This window comes from Aptenodytes forsteri, unplaced genomic scaffold (genome assembly GCF_000699145.1).
Source record: "Aptenodytes forsteri isolate BGI_AS27 unplaced genomic scaffold, ASM69914v1 Scaffold55, whole genome shotgun sequence".
NCBI classification, from domain to species: domain Eukaryota; kingdom Metazoa; phylum Chordata; class Aves; order Sphenisciformes; family Spheniscidae; genus Aptenodytes; species Aptenodytes forsteri.
In genome coordinates this window covers 3,871,444-3,898,585 of record NW_008796063.1, presented here as the reverse complement: position 1 = coordinate 3,898,585, position 27,142 = coordinate 3,871,444, and the positions used below count along the sequence as shown (strand labels likewise).

Here is a 27,142-nt window from a genome sequence, read left to right as displayed (position 1 = left end):
GAAGACCTACACCTTCCCTACTGTTACCATTCATTTAATCTAAATTAACACTAGCACTGCAGACCTACCCGGAAGTCAAAATAATTCCTTTATAAGCTGTATAAACATACTTTTAATTTGACAATATAACCCAAACATATGGCTATGGACCTGAAATCAAACAAGACAAGAAATCTATGGCTTTAAAAGTTGGAATTCAGCTGGTTTGATGGCGAAGGAAGGCTTGTAGATTTGTTTATGTTCTGACTTTATTTCTGTATTTGAAGATAGCACTTACTGTTCTGATCCTGTAACGATGCCTGAACAGTCCTATTTCATACAATAGATCAACTCAGCTGTATTTGAAGCATCAAGGGTGTACTGGTAATAAACACAGTCAATTTTGAGTCAAAATTGTAACAGTTAATATACCAAGGTTTCAATAGTTTCAAGCTGATCAGCTTCTAAATTAAAAAATGAACGTGTTAGGTTTAACAGTAGAATGAATTCTCTTCAACCTCCACACGTCTTTGCATTTCCAAGTGAGGTTCTAAAGCCAAATGTTATTTAATTCAGTGGGTATACTGAGGGATGTTTTGGTAATTTGTCATGATAGTGATGTTGTTTCACTGTAATTTTTTGAAGTCAGAATCTGATGAAACTCCTTCAACTAGAAATAATGCAATGTCCAACCATTTAAGGTAATGCTATCATCAAAAGGAACTTTGCAAAAACCTGCCCTGTAAAAGTATCATCTGCCTCCAAACACACACTGATATCCTTCCAAAATTTTTTCTCTATCAATATTTATACCCTTTGTAAAAAAAAAAAAGATTAGTTTCCTTTCAGAAATTTAGAATCAAATTAATTGACAAACCTCACCTTGGTGCAGGTAGTCACCACAAACAGAGTTCCTTACAGGTTCATGGTGCATTTCTTTGTGATAAATCTAGAAGTTATTGTTTCACTATACTACATCAAAGCCATCTTGTGTTTTGTCAACAGCTTGCTTCCCATCTCTCCCCGCCCTCCAACAAATCACACATAACTTTGTTAGAAGAGTGGGAGAAAAAATACTTTGATGTGATTCAATTACTGAAAAGTTATATTCTAAAAGATTCCCAAAGCTAGGGAAATTTGGCTATAACTAATTAGTGTTTTGCATATTTATGGTAGAAGAGCTCATTACAGAGCTCACATTATAAATCGTTATTTATCTGCTTTTTCCTTAGAACACTGAAGCCACTTAATATTTGTTGAAACTCCTTTTGAAGCTCACTAAACTCCATTCCTCAGAAGACTATTCACTCAGGTTTTTTGTCTCCCATTACGTTATATCACAGTGCTTCCAAGACATAATATTCTTCACAAGCATTAAGGGCCACAACTTGCAAACACGTATACATGCATCATTACATTCAACTCATCTGATCACTGAACTGAACAGTACTATTTACTGGGGTTATGTATGAAATATAGTGTAGAACAAGGCTTCTCTGGAATGGAATACTGAATTTAAACAGCCCCTGGATCAAGCATGACATTTAAATTATGGGTATTTAAGAGGAAGTTGAGGCTATTTTCAGAGGGCTATTTTTTCCTGAAATCCTAGTGCTGCCAGTCAGCTGCCTCTAAAGAGTTCCTGCCCAGCACCTTACGTAGGGTCAGCAATGGCCCTGCAGCGATGTTCGGTAGTTGCTGCTCTCTGCTCTTGTACAACAGCTGCTCTCGTAACTGTCAGTGTTACCTAACAATATAAAGCACAAGCTTACATATTCATTCATTTTACTTAGTTGCAATCCATTTGTCTGTTTTTATTCATTGGCTTTTCTGTTTCTGCACATACAGGAGCTCCACGAATTGGATATCACGATTCTAAGAGTTAACAGCCAGTAACTGATTATTTTCTGTTTACTGATGAGTTAAGATAATCATCATATGTCTGGTTTACCCACAAAACAGAACAGGTACCAAAAAAAAAAAAAGGTTATGTAGAAAAAACAGGCTTATGCTCTCCTGTGGCAAATGCTACCTAGTATTTGATACAACTCATTTTGCCTGCTTCCTCTCATCTAGATGTACCTTAGACAATGCAGCACATCCAGAACTACAAAAGTGTCATTTAAATCAGCATTTAAATTTAGAAACAAACATGTAACTATACTACTTCATCTGCCAACGTAATTTTAAAATATGATTATTAAGAATCTGAAGACTGCAGAAAATACAACAAATGCTGTCTATTTTGGTAGACAACAAATCAAGGATCTTACTCTTCCCATATTAATTGATGCTTCCCTTTGTCTGTCAGTACTCTCCTTAACGTCACTGACAGTTACTGGCATTAATCATTCGTGACTTGAAGTGGACTGAAGTATTTTCAATTCATTTAAATTCAAGGAAACCTTTCAGGACGTAAGTTCTCAAAAAAGGAAAATCCAAAAAATTTTGTTAGCTGTTGCTTTGCCTGTCCATTCAAAACCCCCACAATGATGCCTTTTAAGACCTAGATATAGAAAGGTCTCTAGCTCCTTTCAAGATTTTGCTGTTCAATTTGATAAATGATAATATATCAATATAATCTTTATTTAACTAGAATATTAATTAATGATACGAATCTTGGCCAAGTCATATCAAGCCACATACTGTATAAACACATCTGGAGAGTCTGATCTTGCAGAGCCTAAAATCAGTTATGAAAAAAAATGAAAGAAGAAAAGGACAAGAAGTAAAGCATCATAAAAGCTAAGTGGGTCGGGATAATGGGCATGTATCTCAATCACATTTTTGTGCCAAGTATGTCTAACAAATGAAGAATGATTAAAAAGTGATTATCATCAAAATGTATATAAAAGTATTTCATATAGAAATATTTTATATTACTTTATGAAACAAATATACTGACTATACACGACAGACATAACAAATCAGAGAGTTACTTCAGATATTTTATCAAAACAGAACTGGGCCTTGAGAAGTCAGTCTGTAGAGGTGTGCTTCTGTGGGGGAAACAGAGTTGAGGTCAAGGCGAGAACTCCCCGTATGAAGTGTGGTGTGTGGAGAAAGCTGAGAAAAACCTCTGGATAGTGAGCTAGAAAATGTCACTGGAGGAGAGGAAGAAATGGAGGAGTGGTACGTAGTAGGATTTATAATCTAGAGGAGGGTCATTAACAGAAACCAGGATAAAGCTAATGCATGTGTCCCTAGTAAAGCAAGGTCCGAGACTCAGATGAGGAATTTCTCAGCTAAAATCTCTGACATTTGTCCCCCTACTACACTACGTATTTGGCCTGGAGGGCATGGAAATTGAACTTGCTGCTACATTAAAGAACTTATCTGTAAAATGTGAATAATAATAACACTTTCAATGTCAGGATGGAGCTCTATGCATGGAAAGATTTATATAAGTGCTAAGTGCTGTCACTGTTATTACATTCAGAAAGTACAGAAGGTTTTAAAAGCATTAACTTTTCTAGTGCAGAACACCACCTGTTCTTTCTGAAACCAGCAAAGAAGACGTAAAATGAGTGCAGTTATTGAAAGAAATTGTCTGGTTTTAAATTCTGATGCATATTTTTTGTCTCTAGGAAAAGTAAACAACCATTAATAGCAGGAATTTTATCATACGCGATATAGTATAATATGCAGCAAGCGATAAAGCATATGAAAAACAGTTCTACTTCATATAAACTTGTTTTTCATCAGGAAATTATTTAATTGGAAAGATGCTTTGAGAGCAATCAGAAGGCAATGCATAAAAAAGGTGTCTGGTTTGGAATGATGAAAAGAAAATGGAGTCAATTCTTAAAAAATGATGAAATAAGGAAGTAACTACCAAGTCAGTGCTAGCGTATCAGCCAGCGGGATCAAATGAAATTGATGTGCCTATTCCTCTTTTTCAGAAGGACAAGTACTTGCTCTCCAAGGAAGACCAGATCCTAATAGCATTTAACTGGTAGTCAATATCCTCTCTGTGAAAGCTGCAGTGGTCAGCTTGAGTTAGATCAGTTTTTTCTGTGTGAATATACTTTCATATTTAGGCTGTCTTGCATCATGTGATGATAATTGTTAAGGTTGTGGCCCACAATTACATCTTTGGGTACACAAACTTTTGGATATTTAGTATCTGATCTTGGATTTTTAAAATATATTGTTTATGTCCTGTCTTGTGCTTACAATCCAAACTTTGCTGTTTACTCAGTGGACAGTAGAAGTTTCACACACAACATTCCCCTCATCCAAGAACAGCAATAATTCATTTGCCCTATCAACACAACATAGTAAGCATTGCTGACCTATATAACCAAATGTTCCTCTCGAAAAATCTTTATTTCACTGAGAAAAATAAAAGGCAGAAGTTTCTTTCAGGTATTTAAAACTTTAATTACAAGAGGAGAGCTATTAATACTGCCCAACAGGTTAAAATACTTGCTCTGCACAGAGCTGTCACTAATACAATATTTACATTTACAAAGTGATTTCTGCACGAATGGGATTGTTCCAGACTGAAAACAACATTTTTAATACCGTAAACAAACAAGAGATGAATGCACAAAATGAACTGTTTAACAGGGGTTTATGTACCCCCTGTGCATTGTATTTGGAAATGAAGTCCTTAAACTCAGAGACGGAGGGATTCTCCGTGGATTAGAAGCAAGACCTGCCGTCCTTTCAGCAGCATCCTTTTATACAAAATTTGGCACTAACACTCTGCTTCAGCAAATGACTTCACGCTTTGTCCTTTTAATCCAATTTCCACCTTAATATAGACTAACGTGTAGTGAAAATACTGAAAGAGGATGCCTGGAAATGAATTGCGTGAGAAATCTAATCCAGGGGGTAATCCAATCCCACACAGTCAGCTCCTCATTAACTGAGAAGTTTAACCCACAGATAGCTTCACACGAACCAGCATTCAGAACTAGCTATGACCAGATATAATTATCACACATCAAGATATGACTCAACAAGGCAGGTAAGAGGCTAAGGCTGACAAAAAGAAGAGGAACGGGCACTCTATTGAAAGCCACAATAATTGTTTGTAACACTTAGCCCAACTCGAATACCTTGGATTTGTAGGTTATTACGGCATTAGGTACTTCGCTGGTGCAGCCCATATGTGTATAAGCTACCACATTCAGCAAGAGCTTCCTCATTAGCAGGTATTATCTTCTCTTTTCTATAGGCCAAAGCACCCACACGTACCTTAAACAGCCGCCCTACAGCAGACAGAAGCCTGTTCAGGAAACCCTTATTCATATTTTAGTGCCACGGAAAACAACAATTTCCTAGTCAATGAACATTGCTACTTTTGTTTTTTCCTTCTTAGACTGATTAACCACAGGTAACAACTTGGACAACGTCCTGAAAACGACAGACACTTGTGGACGCCAGTGGTTTGCCATCTACATGTCCTGACAAAGAAGGGCCAGAAAACGAGCTTCACCATGCCTCCCTTGCAGAAGCTCTGGGTCCGTTGATGACTCAAAGGCAACACAACATTGCTGCTCAGGGCTTGTGGATATGATGTCAGACTTTCTGTCAGCACAGCGAGATTCACCAGGTATTCAAATAAAAAAATAAAACCCCAACAATCTTTAAGCAACTTAAACATGATGAAAGCATACCACTAAGATATTCCCATCACAATATCCAGTGCCACATACCTTTTTATCCTAGCCAAACTAGTACCTATTCATAGAGGTCTCTGTCTTTAACTCATGCCTTGAGCAGAAGCAGGAGAAAGAAAATGGTACCTACCCAAATTAAAAGCAGATATCAATAAACTAATGGATTACAGTCCTGCAACTCAGAATCTGCAGAAAGCACAATGCAAGTGAATCGGGTGCCCGAACTCACTGGCAGCTCACTCTAACAACCTTCACTACCTAACTGTATCTCTCCTACTTCCCTTCACAGTGGGAAAACACAAATATAAGCCAAAATTAGGTAACCCAAGTTAATTCTGTAGTCTAGGGATCCATGCTAAGTTCTCAACTGGCTACCCCTGGCTGGCAAAAAGGAAATGGTATTTTCTACCATTTGTGAAGCAAATATTTTCTTAATGTAGTTTCTTTTGCAGAGCCAAACTTGTCAGTTTTACACACTTCTCCACAGAAAGGTAAATTGTTCCTTAATAATTTCTACAATTTCTCACAAGATATAAGGATTTTGTTTATACAGGACATTTTAAAGTTAAGCTGGTAAAAGCAAAAAAGTGTGCAGGAAGGAGGAAGAAGACCCAAGAAAATGGAAAATACATTTCCTGGTGTGCTGGTTTTGAGTGGGATAGAGTTAATTTTCTTCATAGTGGCTAGTATGGGGCTGTGTTTCGGATTTGTGCTGAAAAGTGTTGATAATACAGGGATGTTTTCGTTACTGCTGAGCAGTGCTTACACAGAGTCGAGGCCTCTCTTCTCACCCCACCCCACCAGCGAGTAGGCTCGGGGTACACAAGAAGTTGGGAGGGGACACAGCTGGGACAGCTGACCCCAACTGACCAAAGGGATATTCCATACCATATGACGTCATGTAAAGCTGGGGGAAGAAGGAAGGGGGGGATGTTCAGAGTGATGGCGTTTGTCTTCCCAAGTAACCGTTACATGTGTGGAGCCCTGAGTGATGGCGTTTGTCTTCCCAAGTAACCGTTACATGTGATGGAGCCCTGCTTTCCTGGAGATGGCTGAAGACCTGCCTGCCGATGGGAAGTAGTGAATGAATTCCTTGTTTTGCTTTGCTTGCGTGCACAGCTTTTGCTTTACCTATTAAACTGTCTTTATCTCAACCCACGAGTTGTCTCACTTTTACTCTTCTGATTCTCTCCCCCATCCCACTGGAGGGGAGTGAGCGAGCAGCTGTGTGGGGCTTAGTTGCCAGCTGGGGTTAAACCATGACACCTGGCAACATTCTTTCCAAGGTGATTTGAACTGCACTTTGCCTGCCTTGGCTCTCAGCAATAAGCTAGTATTCTTGCTTAATGAAAAGGACTTGCATACAGGCTGTCTCTGATTCTCTTTTTCCTGTTGTTTCTCTGAGTGACTGAGGTGAGAGCTAAGATTTTTATTTTGACTGAGTAGTTTCATTAAATGCAACACAGCCCTTCCTTACTCCTTAGGTAAAGTCCCAAATATATTTTTTCATTTTCAAGGTCTTATCCATTGATACAAAGAATAAAAGGGAATTTTCTCCCTGCCCATTTGGTTGTTTTGTTTTGAGCTGATGGCTTTAGACAAAAGCAGGTGAAAATAACATGTCTCAAGGCCGTGCCACCTTCCTCCCACAAACTATTTCCTTTTGCTGCCTTCTCAACTTGTGTAGAACTTCACCCTTTGGTGGATGTTTCACCATCTTCAGGCTTGTTTCCTTCTAGCTTTCACAGTGTACTTCACAAAATTCTCATCTTTTTAACCAGGAAAGTTCCTGAAGATCCTTAGGATAATGCTTAAAATCTTCTTGGTATCCTTTCCTTTAGACACAAGCTCTTCCTTCTTTGTTGCTGTTCTCTGTCTACTTCCTTAAAAGAACATCTTCTTTTGGTACAAGGATAAGGTAGAAATAACAGCTTACCACTTATAGATATGTTCAAGGTGGGATGACAGAGGAGATTTTCCTAGAAAGGAAATATCTGACAGTTGTTTTGCTTTTCTTAAATTCTGAATCATAATTTTTCCTCTCAATCTGACATTTAAGGGAATCCAAGAGGAAAAACTGAAACAGGTGCCAGCCTCTCTCTCTAAAAATCAGAAACACGTTTGGGGACTTAGGGCAATGTGTTCCTACCAGAAAACCACCACCTATGATGTCCATTTTGTAATGGTTCACATAGGCACTGAATATTTCACTGATAAATGTAATTTTCAACTCATTCATCTGTCATAAAGACCTTTTAAGCCAGGAGTCCTGTTTTCTGATAGGGAATATATGAAGCAATATTTAACCTCAGGTTTATTCTGTTGAGCAACATCCACCTCACCAGGAATGACTGGGAGTCTAAAAACTAAACATTTCAGATGAAAGGATACAACACAGAAATTAATTTTCCAACTATGTGTTCAGTTTTTTTGTGTGTTTGTTGGTTTGAAATGACAGTCCAGCTGTCTATTCCATAGCCAATAACAGCAGTTGCCAGACCAGTCCTTATTCTCTCCTTTGGGAAGAGAACTAGTTCATAACAAAATCACTAATCCTCGTTTAGCAGCATCCGGTCATTACTCATTCCAGTATTTTATTTTATTTTCTTCTGTACCTGGAAAATTAAGCTCCCAGTCTTTTCATGCAAAAGGAATTGTCAAAAACTGAAAAATTTTAGTGGGGTTGGGATGGGGTGGAGCAGAGAACTCAAGTCGCGCTGTACCAGTCTATTTGCTGGTAAACTGTTACGTCAGCTGTTGCCCCTAAACTTTTTGGACACAGTGACATATTTCTATCATCACTTTCATAAGCCAAACTTTTTAATATTTTAGAACTCCCATCACATTAATGTTTCATCACTCTGAAAAAAGATTTAGATTCTAACAGTGATAATAGCAGCCTTTGCCTCAAGTGTTACAAATTTTCTGAGGAATACAGCAGGCTGTGATCATATTTATATCAACTGAGATAATTTTTCTAACTAACTTTTATAGATAAAACCATCCTGCTTTCACCATGCCAGATGCATATTCCCCACTAATCCAAAAATATTAAATGCATAATTGAATTTCCTCAGGGCATATGATTTCATAACCCACGGCAGGAAAGGATAAGAAGAGTCAACTGACAACAAAATGTCATGCTTGTCCAAACAAATGAAAGGCCAGATATCCTCAATAGCTTGGCTTGTGCATCATTCTCCTGCTTTCTACATTAATGTTTATGAACCAGTGATCTATCAAGCCCTGCAAAATCAAGCAGTAGATACTCTGCAGTTAACAATTTTTTTCATATTCTCTGAGAGGCACACTCAAGCATACGTGGTCTAAGAAATTAGCACTTCAGAAAGCCCTAGGTATATTCCTCCTGACTGTCTCCACTGAAATACCACTTTCAAATGCAAGATTGGCTGACTTGATGAAATTTCTAAGCCATGCACTTACTACAGCTAGCTGGAACGCTATTACGAAAAGAGCAATATGACTCTATTTCTGACCAATGGTAGGCTTCCTTAATGAAGTTTTTTGGTGCTGGAAGACGTAAAGCAAGCTCCTCACAGAGTATTGTGAAGATGTGAATTCTGATGCTGAAATTCAGAAGTCACCACCAGTCAATTGAAGTCTACCAGATTATATCATCCTGGAGTTTGCTTGCCTCAGAAATATTGCTGTATGTTTGAAAAGTATGAAGGAAGTAGCAGTCAGTGTGCCTGCTCAATCTGCCATGAAGGTATCATACTTGTTCTGCAACGTAGGCAGGCTCCCATGGTTCAGGAAGGGATGAAGACAACCAGGTATTTCTCAGTACTGCCATTTCAAAGCACAAAAAGCTGACTTGTAATGAAATCATTCACCTAATGCGTCCACTTCCTTGGAACAGAAGATACTGAGGCTTTTCCAGAGCAAGAAAAGCCTCCGTTATATGCAACTATATGTATTGGTAGCCTAATACAGTTTTTGTCTGATGAACTTGTCCCAGAGTATACCTGAAGCCAATTCTTTGAAAGACACGCTGTGAATGCTAAGTTGCTAGCATGCCTCTTCGTAGCCAAAAGCCAAATGCATGTGACAGCCTAACATGAGTGCCTGATTTCCGACAGGTATGACCTCATACTTCAATATAGACATATCCTCATATAGTATCTCTCTTATGCTGAAACAGAAATAGATATTTTAAAGGACAGAACAATGGACTGTTGTGAATTCTAAGTTCTTAGCATGCATTTGATTGTATGCAAGCAATGAAAGCTCTAGATAGTTCTCCAGAAGCAGACCCATACAGATGCAGACAGATTGATTTTTTGGAATGAAATGCTGAGTTTATTGATTCTGAATTGTGTGTTGTCCACCTAGTCAAGGTTTATTTTCAATATCAAATGTCTTCATTTTGAGTAGAACAACACTGAGAAAAAAGCTTTTACCCTAAAAAAAATTTAGAATCTCACTTGGAGCAGATGGTGGAAAATGAAACAATTCAATTGACTTCCTGCCTTTATTACTATTAATTTACTCAGATCCTTCATAAGGTAAGAGGACCCAGTAGATCTGCAGGACAAGACCAAATATAAATGGTTGTCTGCTGTCCAGAAAATAACAGTCTTTCCGGTATTATGCTCCTTGTAAAACGAGTGTGCAGAATTTATAGATTCAAATGCGATCGATGCCGTTGCTTCTCTCTAATAAGCAGTGGAACCTACCAGTTAAAGGAGGTTCTCATCCCATGTGTAGGCAGCTGTTTGGGTTGAAGTACTGTGTTATTTCAAGGCCTCTTGAGGTGACTGACCAAAATTCAGCATACCTAAACTGCATAATCTTAAAAAAGATGCCTAAAAACCTGAATGAAATGTGAACAGAGATAATAAATTCATTTTTATGCTGTTTGATACAGAACCACCATTAATTTCAACAACCATGACTCAGATTCATCTCTCCTGTGTTTGAGCTCTCTGAAAGTTAGACAATTTACTTACACAAGATGCACTCGGTGGACAGTAGAAGGAATGCCCAGAACATAAGTCATCACCTTTATCTTCCACATTGATTTTAGGATGGGGTAGTGCAACAATTCCCTAATACATATGCTAAAAACATTACGGCAAGGACAGATGGCAAGCAAATGGAGTCACCCCTAACATTTTGTTTCTACAGAGTGCCCATCCAAGAGTAAATTCCACTCTGTCTGTAAATAATCACAAAAGGTAAAGATTCAGAGTCTGTAGGAACTGGAAATATTTACAGAAGGAATTAAAATTAAAATTGCAAGTTTCTTTCAAGCTACTGATCATGCAGTATTAAACAAGTTTTATTACCTTATCATAGTAATTGATTTTTTTTCACATTAATGACATTGTTATCATGCCTAAGATGCTAATGCAATTTGACAACAGCAAATACCATAAGATCACTTACCTTATTCATGTCACTAGCAAGGACAAATGCATAGCTTTACAATAATGACTCTCCTAACACACGAATTGCTTCCGAAATGAAGGACTGCTTCTGTGTTTTTGTCATGGGAAGGAAGGATTCATTCTCACATTGTTTTATAATATATGATTTTTTAAAGAAAACAATTATCAAGGTTCTAGGCAGCAGTTCTAAACTGAAATGTTTGGTATACCTCATAAAATTATATTTTCGTAAGTTTCCTATTAAATACATGACCTTACAAAATCTTCCAGCTTGTTTCAACATCAATGTGATGTGATACTAATGAGTGATTAAAGTTAAATTTACTGCAGGAAAAAAACACTTGGAGTTCAAAGTAAAATTCTCATATCCATCAGAAACACCGAGACTTCGTTTCAGCTTTCCACTTATTTGCAAAAAGCTGTTCCAGCCTGTGACGGATGCTTTGGGCCTTCTGTGGATGGGACTGGCTCCAGAAAAGAAGCGTCCCTTCTGACCAAGCGCCTCGGACAGCAGCTCTCTCAGAAGACGCACACTCTCCAGCTGCAGCTGGAATTACGGAGCAAGTGGCTGTAAATGTGGGAGGTGCTGCTGCTGCTGCAGCTCGGAGCTTGGGGAAGGAGCACTCACAAAGAAAGCACGAAACTTAACCACTCACCCTTGAATGGGAAGTGGGTACATTTCTCCCCTTGTCAGAGAAAGGCGGTATATGACCCTTTAAATGAATGCTGCAAAACAGGTGCAAGGCTTCACCACACACAAGTCTTCTCTTGTATTATTACTTCATTACAATTAGTACCAACACTTTCCTGCATTTTCTTGTTAAAGAAACTGGAGCATAGCTGAAAATATGCTAAGATACTGAACCATAATATTTGTGTATAAAATGCTTCATTACAAACATCTTTTGAATTCTAATTATATTCTTATTAACCCAATTATTTTGCTATGTATATATTTAATACATTTAAACAAAATTATACACTGTGATATGCACCTCTCCCCTATTACGTTTACTGCTAAGGCTAATTTTACCTAAATTAAGAGTTCATTGAAATATACTCAGTATACACTTATTTCGTGGGCTTTTTTGCAAACTATATTACTATTGTACAAAATAGAAAGTGCTACATATATCTTAGGCTTTCTATAACAATAAAACGTGTACCTTTAGATTGATACTAAATAAGCATCATTATTTGTTAATGTGTTCTAAACAAAATATTCACAGAATTAGTATGAAGTTTACTGCAAGCTTGTTTTAACTTTCACTTGACCTTCACTTTTTTAAAAAAAAGGTTTTCGTATTCATACATACATTCCTGTTGAAGATGGGGTTAAACTTGTCAGAAGCATTTTAATAAAATACTGAAGACCTCCTTTAATTTATGGCAGATATATTTTCAAGAAGGAAAATGCAGATATTATCTTGGTTATAAGCTCGCTGCTGAAATGATTTAGATATTCTTTTCCTTTCACACAGTATCAGTATAAAGCTTTTCTTTGCAGGCAATGAATTATAGTTGACACTTCAAGCCTATTCTATCAGTATCTTCTAGTTCAGAAAAATGAGAAAACATAAATATTTATTCTATATATACAGAAGAGACACAGGACTCTGATAAAAATGATCCATTATGGAATGATGAATAATTGTTACATGTGTCACACTTAGAACAGCAAAGGGCAAAAAAATTTGCCACTTTTTAATATGAGGATTTGAGATTATTGTGTAAATAAAAATGCAGTCATTTTATCATATTGAGCTGATAAGTGTTTAAGCCCAGTGATTTCTGATGACATTCACTTCATGACTACATGGATGATGAAGCTGCTTGATACAGACCCTTGGTCTGATTTGATAAAGTCTATTAATGACGTGCTTTAACCATGGAAAATATTTATGCAAACAGCCTTCCATTTTCCCACTTTACATGTGCAATACTTCTCTAGCTTAAGCTTACCAATTAGTAAGACTAGGACTTCATTTGTTCCATTAAGCGATCAGTTCACTGTCTTTAATCTTGTTTCTATTACTAACTTAAGTTTCTATATTATGCAGAGAAGTAGAGGCTATTATAAACTGCTGAATAATAAACTCTGTAGGAAAAAAACAGTGACATTTCCAAATATTTGAAACAGTATTATCGGTCTTATTATCAGTCTTTCCTTTTAAAAAAAAGCAAACCCCTCCTATTAAGTGCAAACCCTAGCCAAAATGCAGTGAACAGAATGCAACTTGATTTTTTAAAAATTTTTTATCCACAACATCTGGTTTTATACTAGAAATGGAAGCTCTTTGAAGTAAGGGTCATTTTTTTAGATTCAGAGCTTTTAACCATATAGCCCTGACAGCAAAATCGAAATGTATTCACAATACAACTTATGGAGTTAAAAATAAATACTCAAAATGCTCTTGGGGTAAGATTGCCATGAGAAAAGTATAATATATCATTGAACAGGCTTATTTGCTAATTGGTGTTGTGGGAGCTTCACAGGCTGTAACATAAAGACCCCTTGCTTATTAAATTCAAATTAAAATGCATATTGATTTACATTAAAATAAACTGGCACTAATTCAGTAAATAAAAATCAGGAAGTTCTAAAGTTATAATACTCTGGAAAAATTGGCTAAGCCATCTTCTCAATGTGCTACATTTGTATTAAACAGTGAAATATAAACATAGATGCTAACTTAGCGGGAAAAAAAAAAGAACAGAAACTACACCACGTATGCAATATTGCATCTGAAAAGTTTTAATTTTTGACGCTATTTCCTGGCTTCATCACTCCACCACCTGGACACTGGCAGGTTAACTTTTGGCATACAGAAATAAGGAGCTGCATTGGGTAACAAAAGATGTTTATCTAGCCCAGTTTCTTGCCATCTTCAGTGGCCACAGGCAGACGCCTAGGGAAGACTACAACATGAAGGCAAGAAAAAAATCAAATTTATCCCTATTAGTTTCCCAAATCAAATGTTATTACTAAATATAATAACTTTTGAGATTTCACCTGACATACTTAGTATCATAGGAGGAATTTAGAATACTTAGACTTTAGGAATGGTAGCATTATTTTAAAAAGCACTATAGATTCTTCCACCTTTCAATCTCAGATAAAATAATTCAATTAAAAGTTTATTTTCAAATTTTCTCGAAGTGTTAAGTGTTTCTACATGAGATCTTGAGGAAGGGATGAAGGGATAAAATGTATTTCCCTCCATGGCATACGGAGAGATTTTGCAGGGTGTCACGCTTGTGGTGAAGAAGGAAGTTTCCTCTACTCAATCTTTCTTACAGGAACTGGGGTTGGGTTTGGGTTTTTGTAAGTTTTTACGTGCTTCTCCTTTTTGAATAACTTGGTGCCTCTGCAGATACTGAAAGCTTTCTCAAGTAACAACATGACTTCAAAATTGGGTTATTTTTACTCTGCTGCTTATCAGGCTAAAATATGAACAATGGTGACTTTTGGATTATCTACAGGCTCTGAATGATATTGCATCATTTCTGCCTCTATTCCCATTCCAAATACCACCCTTTAAACTACAAAGAGGGTGTTAAAACAAGCAACATTTTGCAGAAACCACCATCTAAAATTTTGCACAGCATGCACACATACAAATTATATTCTATGGCTGACTCCATTTTTAAATGCTGACTTACCGAGATCTTTTTCCCAGCGCTAACTATATAAATAAACTGTCAGAAAATGAGAATAAAAATAAGCACCTAAACTGCAGAAAAAATTCTCTGCTCCTTTCTTTACGTTCTCTTTCTTCACGCTTCCTACTTTTTCATATTGTCTTCCATTTTGAGTATTACACCTCCCAGATTCAGAGCTACATTAGAACAAATATGCCGTTATTCTTGACTTCGTGTTTTTTTCTACACTCCTCTAAGAAGGTATTTTCTAAAGGCCTGTCTTTATCCTCCTAAACTATGGATATTTATCTTCATAATACCCACCCTGTGTGACCAATATTGGATTAAGTGAGTTTACCTATAGTGAATGCCTACATGCAAAAAGTCTATTGAAAATTTGGAGGAAACCGGAGTCAAGTACAATCGAAGGTGTGGAAAACGTACAGGGAACAATTCTGTTGTCATGCAATTGTACAGATTTAAGGCAACTTTCTACACTGACTGTTCATTTTGGAATTTCAGTTGTAAATCTCCCCCAGATTAGAACCTACTACTTAAATTTACTCTGTTTTTGGAGAGAGGATGCTCAGGTTAGAGTCCTAGATTTGAACATGGTTCCCTATACCTCGCTGAATCCAAACCAACAGTGACAGATTTCCAACAAGCAAGGTGTGGATACGCCTCTGTGCACTAATACTCTGAAAAGACTTCTTCTGATAAAGATCACAAAAAAGTCATAAGGATACAAGCACAGATGTACCACTTCCTGTTCATTCCAACGCCTGAGGTTCTTGATACCAAATCACAGTCTAAATTTTGTGTAACTAATCACCTGAGAATCTTACAAGTAGTAATTGATCCTAATTTGCAGAAAGAAGAGCAGGATTTTCAGTAGTTATCACATTAAGCAGTAACTCTTAATTGTAGTCAATCTCCTGAATAACCCAAATATGACAAGCCTACATTTGTGGGGTAATCTGAGGGGAAAGCTGTAAAATGAGGAAAAAGTGCTCCTTTTGAATGGATAAATACAGAAGAACTGGCCAATACACCAAAGCCAGAAACACTAATGGGTATTTTGAGGGTTATTTTAATTTAATTTTTCTAGAGCACTGAAATTACAATGCAGTCTCACTGTCAGTCCTGGACCATTTAACTGCAGGCTGCTACTGAAGAGGGAGGTCCTGGTCCACAGCTATGCAATCCCTCCACCCCCCATGGATGTCACCCCATGGTCTGTGAGATCAGCCCACCGACCCAGCTCACTCATCTTCTGGTCCAACAAGACCAGCAGGAGGGCTGCGGGAACAGACCACCCTTTCAGCAGCAGTGTGGGCTTGGGCTGGTGTAAACTGACTGAGGACTTGCTCTGCAGGCTACTGAATTGCAGAGCATCTCCAGGCCCCTCTGTCTTAGCCAGCAGTGAAACACATTCCCCTAGGTTAAAGCCTACTCTGGGTGCCCTGAAAAGCCCTCTGCAAGCATCTTTCTCAATGAACACTGGCACAATCTACGGAGGTTTAGACAAATAATTTTAGCCAGCCAAGTTGTGCAGTAGGCATATCTCCACCTCTTTTGTGTAGATGGGAGAATACAGAATCATACCAAAGCGGTCCCTTACGAGAGAACAAAAAAGTATCTTTATTAGCAGAAGGCATGTGCTAATTTTCGCTACTTATCTTCAATTTCCTGTGCTGACTTCAATCAACTTAAACAAGAATCTCACCAGAGTAAAACACATCAGGACTGGATAATGGAGAACCAGCTTCCCAAAGATACCACTCCTCATCACAGTCTAAATCTGTCTGAATTTAACTGTATTTTCAGTAACATTTTCACAGTTTCTAAATAAAACAAAGCCCATAACTATAGCATAGAATATGTAGTTCAGGTTTTCCAGGTAACCTGGAAGTTTTGGGAGACTAAGATAGCTGAGTAGCCACTTTTAAAAAATTAATAAATAATTAATAATTACAGGCGAACTGTTCACTTAAGAAGGATTCAGCAGGTCGATGAGGGCTATGAAAGATAATGGTGAGTGTTAATCTACTTCATAGTCTTCAGAAAATACATACTTGGTGTTAACAAAAATTTAGTTTTAATTTACTGTTAATTAGGGTAGATTAATGTATATATGACTATCACAGAAATACACATTAATAGCAAAAAGAGCTATTCTCATAAACAACACATCACTGATCCTACTGTGCTAAAACATTTAGGTAATACGAACTCTTCAACATCTAAATACTCTGCTTAACAGTGACAGAAATTTACAGAAACAATACTTTGATGAAGCAGCATTGCGACACTATTGGGATTGCACTGCAGTTCAGAGATAACCCTGAAACAACTGGGTAGGGAAAAATCTATATAACCTACGTTATTAATGACTACTGACTGACCTCTGCTTATCTTCACTGCCTTAAAGATGACATTGAAATTTTCAACTCTGCTCAAGCTTCATTATCCAAAATCTAGACTATAATAACTTAAAAGTGTTCTGATGATATTTTCAACCTGTCATATTAAAAAAACCTAGAAAATTTCTGACATTATATATCACCTAGAAAAAGGATCATTGCTTTGTTCACAGTGCAATGTGAAGTCTAATATTTACACTGCATACAATGACCAGAGAACGTATTTGCTTAATTTTTCATTCAAATATTGCAGATAAGAGCGAAGATAACAAATCCCTCAGAAAAGAAAGAAAAAAGAACACTAAGAGTGTGTACATAACATATTGAAGAAAGGAGTTACGTTTACTTTCCTCCAGGAAAGAATTTCCATTGTGTATCACACGTGCCACATAGCAAATGACAACAGTAGCTTACATGACATCGTACCATGCCACGGCATGAATACCTCAAAACAATCCAGTCATAGCTGACCAGAGAGTGCACACAGGTACACTGAAGTCCACTGACATCAGTACAGCTATCAAAATATACAGCAGGTGGGAAACAGCCTTCAACTTGTACAACTTGCTGCTATTTTTCCACCTAAAGCTTGCTTAATTCTAATTTTTCATTCCATTTTCCACTCTTTTCCTTTAGCCCCCCCCAATTTTTTTATGATTTAAAGCATGTCGTTTAAGCTGAAATCAAAGCTGTTCTTTCTTCTTAGAATATAACTGGTTGTTTAACGCCCTGTAACACTTTAAAGTGGCCAAATATAAAAACATGTTCATTTCAAAATGAATTTACAGAAATTAAACCTAAATTTTTTTTGTGGGCAAGGTGTTAAAGAAAAACAATATGTCTTATTAAATATACAGTAGCTGTAATTTAATTGTTTCTTCTGATCCTATCCATTTTAAAGAATGTTTCAGATTTTTTTTTTGTCAAATAAAAAAGAACCTGGTATCTTTCAAGGAAAGACATTTTTTTTTCTCTTTGAACGAATGAAATTCCAACTTATCTGTATTCAGAATATGAATACAAATTTGTACACAAGTGATTCTAAATGCCACTGGCTTCCCGTTTTCAATGCTGCTATTTTTCCAGAGAATGTATCCACAGATCAATGACCCTTTCATGTGATCTGGAAATGCCAAAGAATAATACCTCAGGGAAAATACTGTTTTCACTTGAGTGAAAATAATCATTTTTACAACAGAAAGAAAGCATGAAATCCTAAAATCACTGAGGATGCCATCCAGAAAATCTATATATCTGGGGGAAAAAAATAGTAGAGAACTAATAATTGTTCAGACAAATTAATTTCAAACTAAAGCCATGGTAAAATTAATGAATCTCACCTGGCAGCATTCATTGTGGCACAGTTGTGCATGTTTTGCCATTTTTCTCTTACTTTTTATTAATTATGGCTACTTGGAATTGATGATCTCCAGGGTACACATCAGTGCGTATCAAGATTGATGAACGCGCCCCAGATGTTGGAGTCATGCGGAGGGTCTGTTCATGCACAGGACCTGTGCTGTAACCCTGTACGTTTTCCCGCAGTGAACTTACAGGCACTCCTGACAACAGAAATGTAGCTGACAGAGGAAATTCCAGGAGCGTCTCCTTTCCCCTCCATCACCGCATGAGAAAGACATTCTTAGGCTGACATGAGAGTATGTTCTTTTGACGGGGTACTGCTTGCTGCCCTGTGCTGTCTTTCAATGCTTCCCCCTTTTCTCTCCCCCAAAGGAGAGTCTGATATCGGATTATAACACTTAGCTAACTTTTATAGCGTGCTTTTCTCTGTAGTCCATGTGTAGACAGTGGTGTCAATTTCTGAATTCAATTATTTGGGTATCGGGGGAAAAAACCCACAACAGTTGTTTTCTAAATTTCAGGCACACTTTTTTTATTGCTTTTAGAAATATGCATTTAGAAAACATGCTTTTAGAATGTCAGGCAATAAGAGAGAATACCGCAGGGATTCTTAGCTTTTGACATTTTTAATTGCTTCTGCTTTGGTTATTACACAATAGATATTTTCGTCATCTAAATATAATGTATCTTTGTAAAATCCTTTAAAATATGATTTCAAACCAATGAATGCCATTTTCTATTTGCCTTTAATTTCCTCTCAATAGTAAGTTCATCAGAGTGTAACAATTAATTAACTTAATTAAGCTAACTTAATTATGTTCTTTCATAGGTCAATATGTAGAGCTACTCAGATTAATAGCAGAGCTTGTAAAGTTAATCTTCTTGTATAATGCAAATGATGCCAAGTCATGTATTAAATACCTTCCTGAGTAACAGATGATATAGGACTGAATGTACTTTAAAGAAGGGCAGAGACTGTGAAAAGGTTAAATAAAGAAAAATGTCTTGGATTTGTGGAAGTTTTAAACAGACCTAATTCATTTTTTAAATTAATAATGTTCTTCTAAGAGGAGCCCTCATTCCATAAGGCCATTTACAACTTAAATATACATAAACAAAATTTGACTTCAAAAGCAGAACTGCACGACAGCATTTTCCAGCCATCTTGCGACCTTTATGTTTTGTTATTAAGAAGATGACATAAAACAGTCACGTGAAGAGATTAGATGGAAAATATGAATTCCTAACTCCAGAGCATTTGCATGCTTACTGTATTTCCCAGTTTATTTTACAGAGGAATCACTTCAGTAGTCAAAGGTATTATGTTCTCTTCTCTGTTCATTGTTAATTCACTTTTAACACAGTCAGACTCTAAGGCTTTTTAGGCACGTGGCTTAGCACTTTTGTTATGAAATATTAATGGGAACTACAGTAATCATCGTAATTAGTTGTAGAAGCATAAAAAGTAAAATCAAACAAATCTCCTGAGTGCCAAATGATCTGAATAGGTGACTCAACTCCTCTGTTTTGGTAAATGAGTCCGATGGTTGGAACCCACAATTTGACACGAGGAGCTGGATTATGGGCCAACTCACCAAATTTCAGCCAAGTAACCAAATTTCAGTCTTCTCTACAATGAATCTGATTTAGGACCAGAAAATATTCTAAATGCACAGCAATTTCAGATCTGCAATCTCTTGCAACGAAGAGTTGCAACACAAAGAAAACAAAGAAGAGGGGCGCAATAAATTTTCTGTAAGGTGCTTTGAACAGGAGTGTAAAGGAAAAGGCTCTGAAAGTGTGAAAACCACCATCGCTCAGAAGTTTTAAAACCAGAATACAGCACTAACAAATGCACCCGAGGGATCAATCCTGTGTCTACTAGGGGATGGATGACACAGATGACCTAATATATTTTCTTCTCTTTGTTAAAGTACACCATGTGGCATTTGTGATGTTGCCCAAAATGAACATCCCAATCTCAGTGTGGCAGCAGGTTCAGAGTACAAATCAGCTTCTATTCCAGAATCACAGGCCTACAACTTCTGGTATAAAGGGGGATTATTTATCTATTATACAGAACAACTAGTAAATTAGCACTTATGTTTTTTCATCAGAAAACAGTCTGCTAGGTCCAAACAGCGTGGGAATTTCCAATGACTTTTCTAAGCAGCAAAGCTCTTTAAAAGTTAAACAAAAAAATTTAGTGTTCAAGAGTAAATATGCAGTCCAACCCACTCTATGTAGGTAACTGTATTTTGTTTTCTTCAGTTCACGGTGTGTCACGAAGAACAACATATTTATAGCAACAACAGTCTGACACAATTCTTCTGTTAAATGAGTTCAAGCTAGCAGCTACACAGAACAGAGGGAAAATACTGTTATGCCTATGAAGTTTAGAAAAGAATGCACAGCCTTTTCACAAGCACAAGCGTAGAAGCTTTGCATTTACACATATAGATAGATATACAAATGTGTATTTTCTCCAATATTTTCTTGTGTTCCCTAAGATAGCAAATCATCATCTTGCTTCTTGCCAATGCTTATTCTGCATCATGATTGAGTTATTTTCTTAAATGAAAGATGTCAGTGATGGAAATCCAGTTATTTAACAGTCTTCTAACAATAGCAGATGGAGAAAATATCACACGAGCATTATTACAAGCTTTGCCATGGAATTACTTTTTATTCAGTTCTTTCAGAACATGTTACATCACACTTTGTTTAAAAAGCAAACACCTCAGTGTAATAAAATAGCCTAAGGATGGATTGGACACTCTGCTGATGAAGTTTATAGCTTTGGGTTTTTAAAAAAATCTTTTTTCGTACTAACTTGAAGAGGCAATGGGACTTGTTGGGAAAGGTTTTATCCAGAGATCAAGGAAGGAAGGTAACTCAAGAAACAAAAGATAATATCAGCCGCCAATTATGTTCATAAAAATTAAGAAACATTCCCTTTGCTTGTATATGAAAGAATGCAGATGGCTCCCCAGATTTTCCAAGAATAATGCAATGATTTTAACACTGAATTCTATAATCCTTTTAAGCTGCTGGTACCATACTTATGACTAATGGCAGATGGCTTAAGTGTGGGACACAACTTTTCCCATAAAACAAAACACTATAACTCAGCTGTGCATTACTAATGGAAAAAAGTCTTTGCTCTATCCAGATAAACTGCAAGCACTGAATGTCTAATAGTTCAGAAACAGATTAATGGGTACCTATCTTAATCTTTCTTTAGTTGAGAATCAGAACGCTTTGCACAGCTTTTATAGTTTTAATACAGCACTCAGAAAGCACCACAGATACACAAGCTATTCATGTTCATATGCTACCATCACGTCATTCATACATGCTTTTTTGCAGGGGAAAGTAGGGGGTTGGTTGGTTAATTGATTTTTTTCTCCAAGAGAGAAAATGGCACAGCATTTCATCTGTACCTGTACTGCTCTGGCAATGCAGCCATTCAGAAAGAACAGCTCTGTTAGCCTCTAGGCTTACACTATTAAAACATGATTAATTGATTTGCCACAGGATCGGCAAAGGAAATTAATACACATAACTCATGTATTTCTATTTTACTTCTAATTAAAGAAGAGGATATGCCTCTTATGAGACTCAGGTTTAAGGGAACTGGCAAAACTAGTCTCTTCTTACTTAGATAACCAACCACTGACACCATCACTCCCCGTGGATTAAAGTGCTGCTTATGAGAAATGGTATCAAGATACAGCCCACTCGTCTTGCTCTTTAGCCACTACATGAAAAAGGGAAAGCAAAACTACTTTAACAACAAACCTTCACTTTCTTCAATGTCACTGTATATTTGTCTAAAAAACTATATAAATATATTTACTAAATATATATTTACTAAATATACTGCAACTGCCAGATGCACAATGAAAGTGACCACAGAAAACAGAGTAAGGGTCATGAAATCTAATTCATCAGCCTTTCAATTTTATCAAACGATTACAGTGTTATTCAAACAAGTGTATTTGTACATTTAAAACATTTTAAAAGCTCTGAATCTTACATAATCAACATGCCCAGAGAATTTTCTTTCATCAATTCATGGTGTGAATGTGTGATATCAGAGATATAATTTAATGTATTGACTCAGGGCATACCAACAACAGTGCAGTTCTGAATTTTGAAGGGGTTGTGGGAACAAAATTCCTGTTTTAAGCATTACTATTGGAGGGAAGCCACCAAAACTATATCATTTAGTATAACATTCTAGGAAAAGCAGTGTTATTCTACAGTTTCCTAAGAAACTGTTAAGAAGTTTTAATGAAATGACACTGAAATTAGGATGGCACACATCTGTCCCCTTTCAAATGCATCAAATTTTTCTTTCATTTCCAGTTTTCAATTCCAATTCTTAAAAAAGACTATATATATACAGTATTAACTCATCAATCACACAGAAAACTTCCTTATTTTAGTATGGATACTAATTAAAATCATTCAAGCATTCAAATCTATACAACTTAAATTTTATTGACGTTTGCGCAGCTTTTGAAAACACAGAATAAGGTATCTTTCTAACTTTAAACGCAGTTTCGTTATTTTATAACCCAAAGCGTTTCTGCATCTGAAATACACCGATGAATACACACACTTTCCTGAATCCCTCACAGGTACAAAAATTTCACAGGTATCTAAATCTAAACACCCAACATGCTATTTATTTCTGCAGTGGCTTTTGTCATATGCCACATAGCTGGACACTGTCCCTATCCTACACAGAGTTAAATCTGATTTTAGAGCATGAAAAGAGGCTGGGAAGAAGGGAGGCAGCAAGAGGAGCGGATGCCATCCTGCCCTCCTGTTGAGTAGAACTCAAAATTCAACCATCGTTTCTACTAGGAGGAACGACTGGACAAGCAAAACAAAGCGTCATCTGAGTGATCAAATGACATCCCACAAAGTTAAAACTGATGACACAAGTAACTGAGTGTTAGATTCAGACTGGCCTATCTAAGAGGAAAACAAATTGTAAGCAGGAAAAAAACTACACTTTATAGAAATTAATGTGGCAACTCATGGGATTTTCCTTACTTTCTCCTACTAGAAGTTGTCTCTCCTCACATTTGCAAGTCCGAGACTCTTTTTGAACATCACTTTCCACATCCTTCTCAATTCTCTTCCACCTTCCTGAAATCCTTAGCTGTTAGCCATTTTGCCTTCCTTAAACTTTTCTCCTATTTCTCTTTTCCATGGCTGCATTTCAGCTTTTCCTTAACAACTACCTTCTCACCAATACTGATGGGTTGAATTCAGATGAGACATAAATTATTATACAAATAATGCATCAGTTAGCTGCTGTAGTTAGTTCCAAATATTAACTCATTAAGCAGATACTGAAAGAATATAAGGGATTGATGTACCAGAAGACTTCAAATAAAATGAGAAATAAAAAAGGCATTAGTTGAAGTAAAGCTTTGCAAACACTTTTTTTGACCTGTTTTTTAGGGTGTAATTCACAAATGTTTGTTTACCGTGCTGACTTACCCATGCGTAACTTAGATGGGTTGTTTCATGGTGGGTTCTGAATTTGGAAATTCAGCATACTGGTGCTCCCCTCTCAAGGTTCCCTGCAAATCCAACCACAAAACTCTTTCTGACTCACCTCTCTCTGTTTTTACATAAACTGCAGTAAATATGATTGGAGAAGGTCTCATTCCCTTATAAAACACGTATAATACTTTATGACCCCACATTCAGTAAAACAGCTTCAACATAAACTATTACTGAGATATTTAGTAAAATTCAAAAGGTGTATTTCCATCTTTCAGTTCTTTGAAGTTTCCTCTCTCCCCCAGTTTTGCTGTTTTTTTATTCCACAAAGGCAAAAACTGCATACTCATCTTCCTCTCGGTCACCTTTTGCTAACTAACCATATTTCCTTCCTCTTTCTGCAGCACTTTTCCTCTAATTTTATTTTTAAATATCATCTGTGCTCTCAATTTTAATTTCTCCAGTGGAGTGAGATAAGTTGAAAAAGCTGAGACTTAAGAGGCAGAACCCATGGCCCTCCATAGACTAGAGGTCCCTTTGCTACTCAAGAATATAAACAAAAGTATTACTAAAAGTTTATACTACTCTATCCTCAGGACTGCTTAGATGTAATAACCTGACTTTCTATCTTAGACTATGTGCTCATACTCCAAAATAAGTGAAGTACCTATTTGGTCTTAATCCAGAAGACACTCTTAAGAATTCTCATGGCCCTGTACTGCAGACTTCCCTCTTCTTCAGACAAAGTGACAAGACTATCAGAGGAAAGGAGAAATTCAAGAAGGTATTTGATAATCATCTAAAGGCTGCACTAAAGAACTAATGAATGGCACTGTATTCCCTACAGCTAGTATTTCATACTCTCCTTTACTGGGAAGATTATAGTTAAACGAAATCTGAGAAAAAAGCAGGAAAGATTAGTCTTTGTATTACTACTTGGAATATCTTTAATAATAATAATAATAACTAAACTGTTTGAAGAAGCCAAGATTAATAATGTTAAGGCTACTCCAAATGAAGGACTTCCTTCTCACAGGAAGGGTTAATTTAAGGATAATAATGGTTCTCTGAAAGGATGATTGACACCATAAAATGAAGTTGTGAGTCTGAATTCTGCAGACAACTTCACCTCCAGCTATGGTGTACTGTGACAAGTACGCATTGCAGGGACAGAAAAAACCCCCAGTCATTGGCTACTTTATGGAACTACCTTACAAGCCAGCACCTTTTCTTATAACAACAGGGAGTATGGACTTATGATCGTACTACATCATAAAATTAGCATCTAGTATCATTTTTTGGAAAACAAGGGCACAAAAAAAGGCACAGTATTAGTGAGCGTCTTTCCTTTGCACAACCCATCAGTTAGCTGTATTTAAATTTAGTGAAGGATGACAAAAGCTTTACATCTACCTACATACCTACGTACGGATTTTACTTCTGACTCTTTAGTGTCATAAAGTTTAATTTGCCAGAATCTAACGGGACTCCTGTTACTGTCACGGCGTGAAAGACAGAACAAGAAAAAATATTTTCCCAATCACTGATAGTAAGAAACAGTATTTAAAAAGTAGCAGATGGAATACACTTGGCTTATAGGTGCCCTTAATCAAGGTCCTGAGATTTACCTTGGTCTTGTATGTTGTTGGTATGGGAGGGTAAGATTGAGCTTTAGCTTTAAAAAGTCTCTGCTATGAGTCAAACAACACTAGGCATGAAAACCAGAGGCAAACGTGTATCCCCCAACAGTTAATCTTGGAAAAGAATAGACACAGAATGTCCTACCTCTTCTGGACGTTTCTGTGCCACCGATACCAGCTCTTCAGAGCTACTTCTTGAGGTAGAGGGTACCACATTACCTGGGGCCTCTGAGACCACCTCATTTGACGGCTCGGAGTCCTGAGGGCAACAGAGACAAATAGACCCCTCAGCAGCGTGTTGACGTGGCACGCCAAGAAAATGAGACTTTTCAGAGGAACTGCGCTCTAAGCACAGACAGAGAAATGAAAAATACTTGAGGTGTAAAACTCTACTTTTTTTACCCTGACCAACTTCTTTTACCCCAGAGGCAAAAATCTCTGTCATACGTTTTCTCTTAAAATGGTAATACTTTCTTCACAAGAGCATTATAAGACTTATTAAATAGCTATATAGCATTTCAGAATTGCAAAGTTCTGAATAAGCATATTTGTTTTGTCCATACCTACCCCTGCTCCTGAACTGCAAGGAAGGGAATATTACATTTCATCCCCTTATTCAAGGTGGAGGTTTCTGCAAAACAGCTGGGACCATGCTAGAGCAACCCCACACAAACGTATTTTATCAATCACTGCAAATCGATATAGCACACAACCTGATAAAGTTAGAAAAGTTAGTAGAGTTGGCTGTCTATTAGTCCCTTTAACACTACAATAAAATAAATAAAATAAAATTTCTTAAGTAGTTTACATTCTACTTTCCAAATTACCTTGACTTTGCAATGCAACATGACTAGATCAGTCAAAACAAAAACCACTTTAATACCTTCACCGCTTCACACAGTGGTTTTGAAACTGCATAGATTGAGATATTTTACAACAGAGAATAAAATCCATTAATCGGTACTATCTGTACTTTGCTTGTTGTAATGCTTATTACAGAAGATATTTTAGGTGTCGTCACTTAGCAAGCAGAATATGTGCTTTTGATATATCACTTTCTCTCTACAGTCATTAATTGCAAGGAAATCAATATTATACTTTTGGAAACTGCAAGCTGCAAAGCTCATTATTAAGTTTTTCAACATAACAAGCTCTAAAAAGTAAATTAAAATTTCGTAACGATAATATTCAGCATTTGCAGTTTAGCCCAGTGTATGTCTGGACTGTTGGAAGGGAAAAAGTGAACGCTGTGGTCCAACGCCCGTCACTGAATCACACGGAGAATCACACCTAAGGCCAGATATTGTAAAAGAACTAATACATGGAGGGGGTTGCTGGAGGCTAGAAAGTTGGAAAAATCTCTTTGGGTCTGGAGGGGGGATACTCTAGTATCTCTATTTCATATACCTTTTCAGGTGAATCCCTTTAAAATAGCTTCTGAGCTTCAATATTTCAAATAAAGCTTTTTATTCCTTTCTCATTGCACCACCTCTCTGTGACTTAGAAAAAGGATATTCTGGCCCATTCTG

The 27,142-nt window shown here is 36.9% G+C and overlaps 1 protein-coding gene across 1 annotated transcript in view; it reads right to left on the bottom strand.

The window, feature by feature from the left end:
- PHF14 (PHD finger protein 14) overlaps nucleotides 1-27,142 on the bottom strand; it is a 171,300-nt gene that overhangs the window by 9,313 nt on the left and 134,845 nt on the right. The window contains 1 exon segment of the mRNA XM_019473997.1: nucleotides 25,759-25,872. Within this exon segment, the coding sequence (XP_019329542.1) occupies nucleotides 25,759-25,872 (114 nt within the window).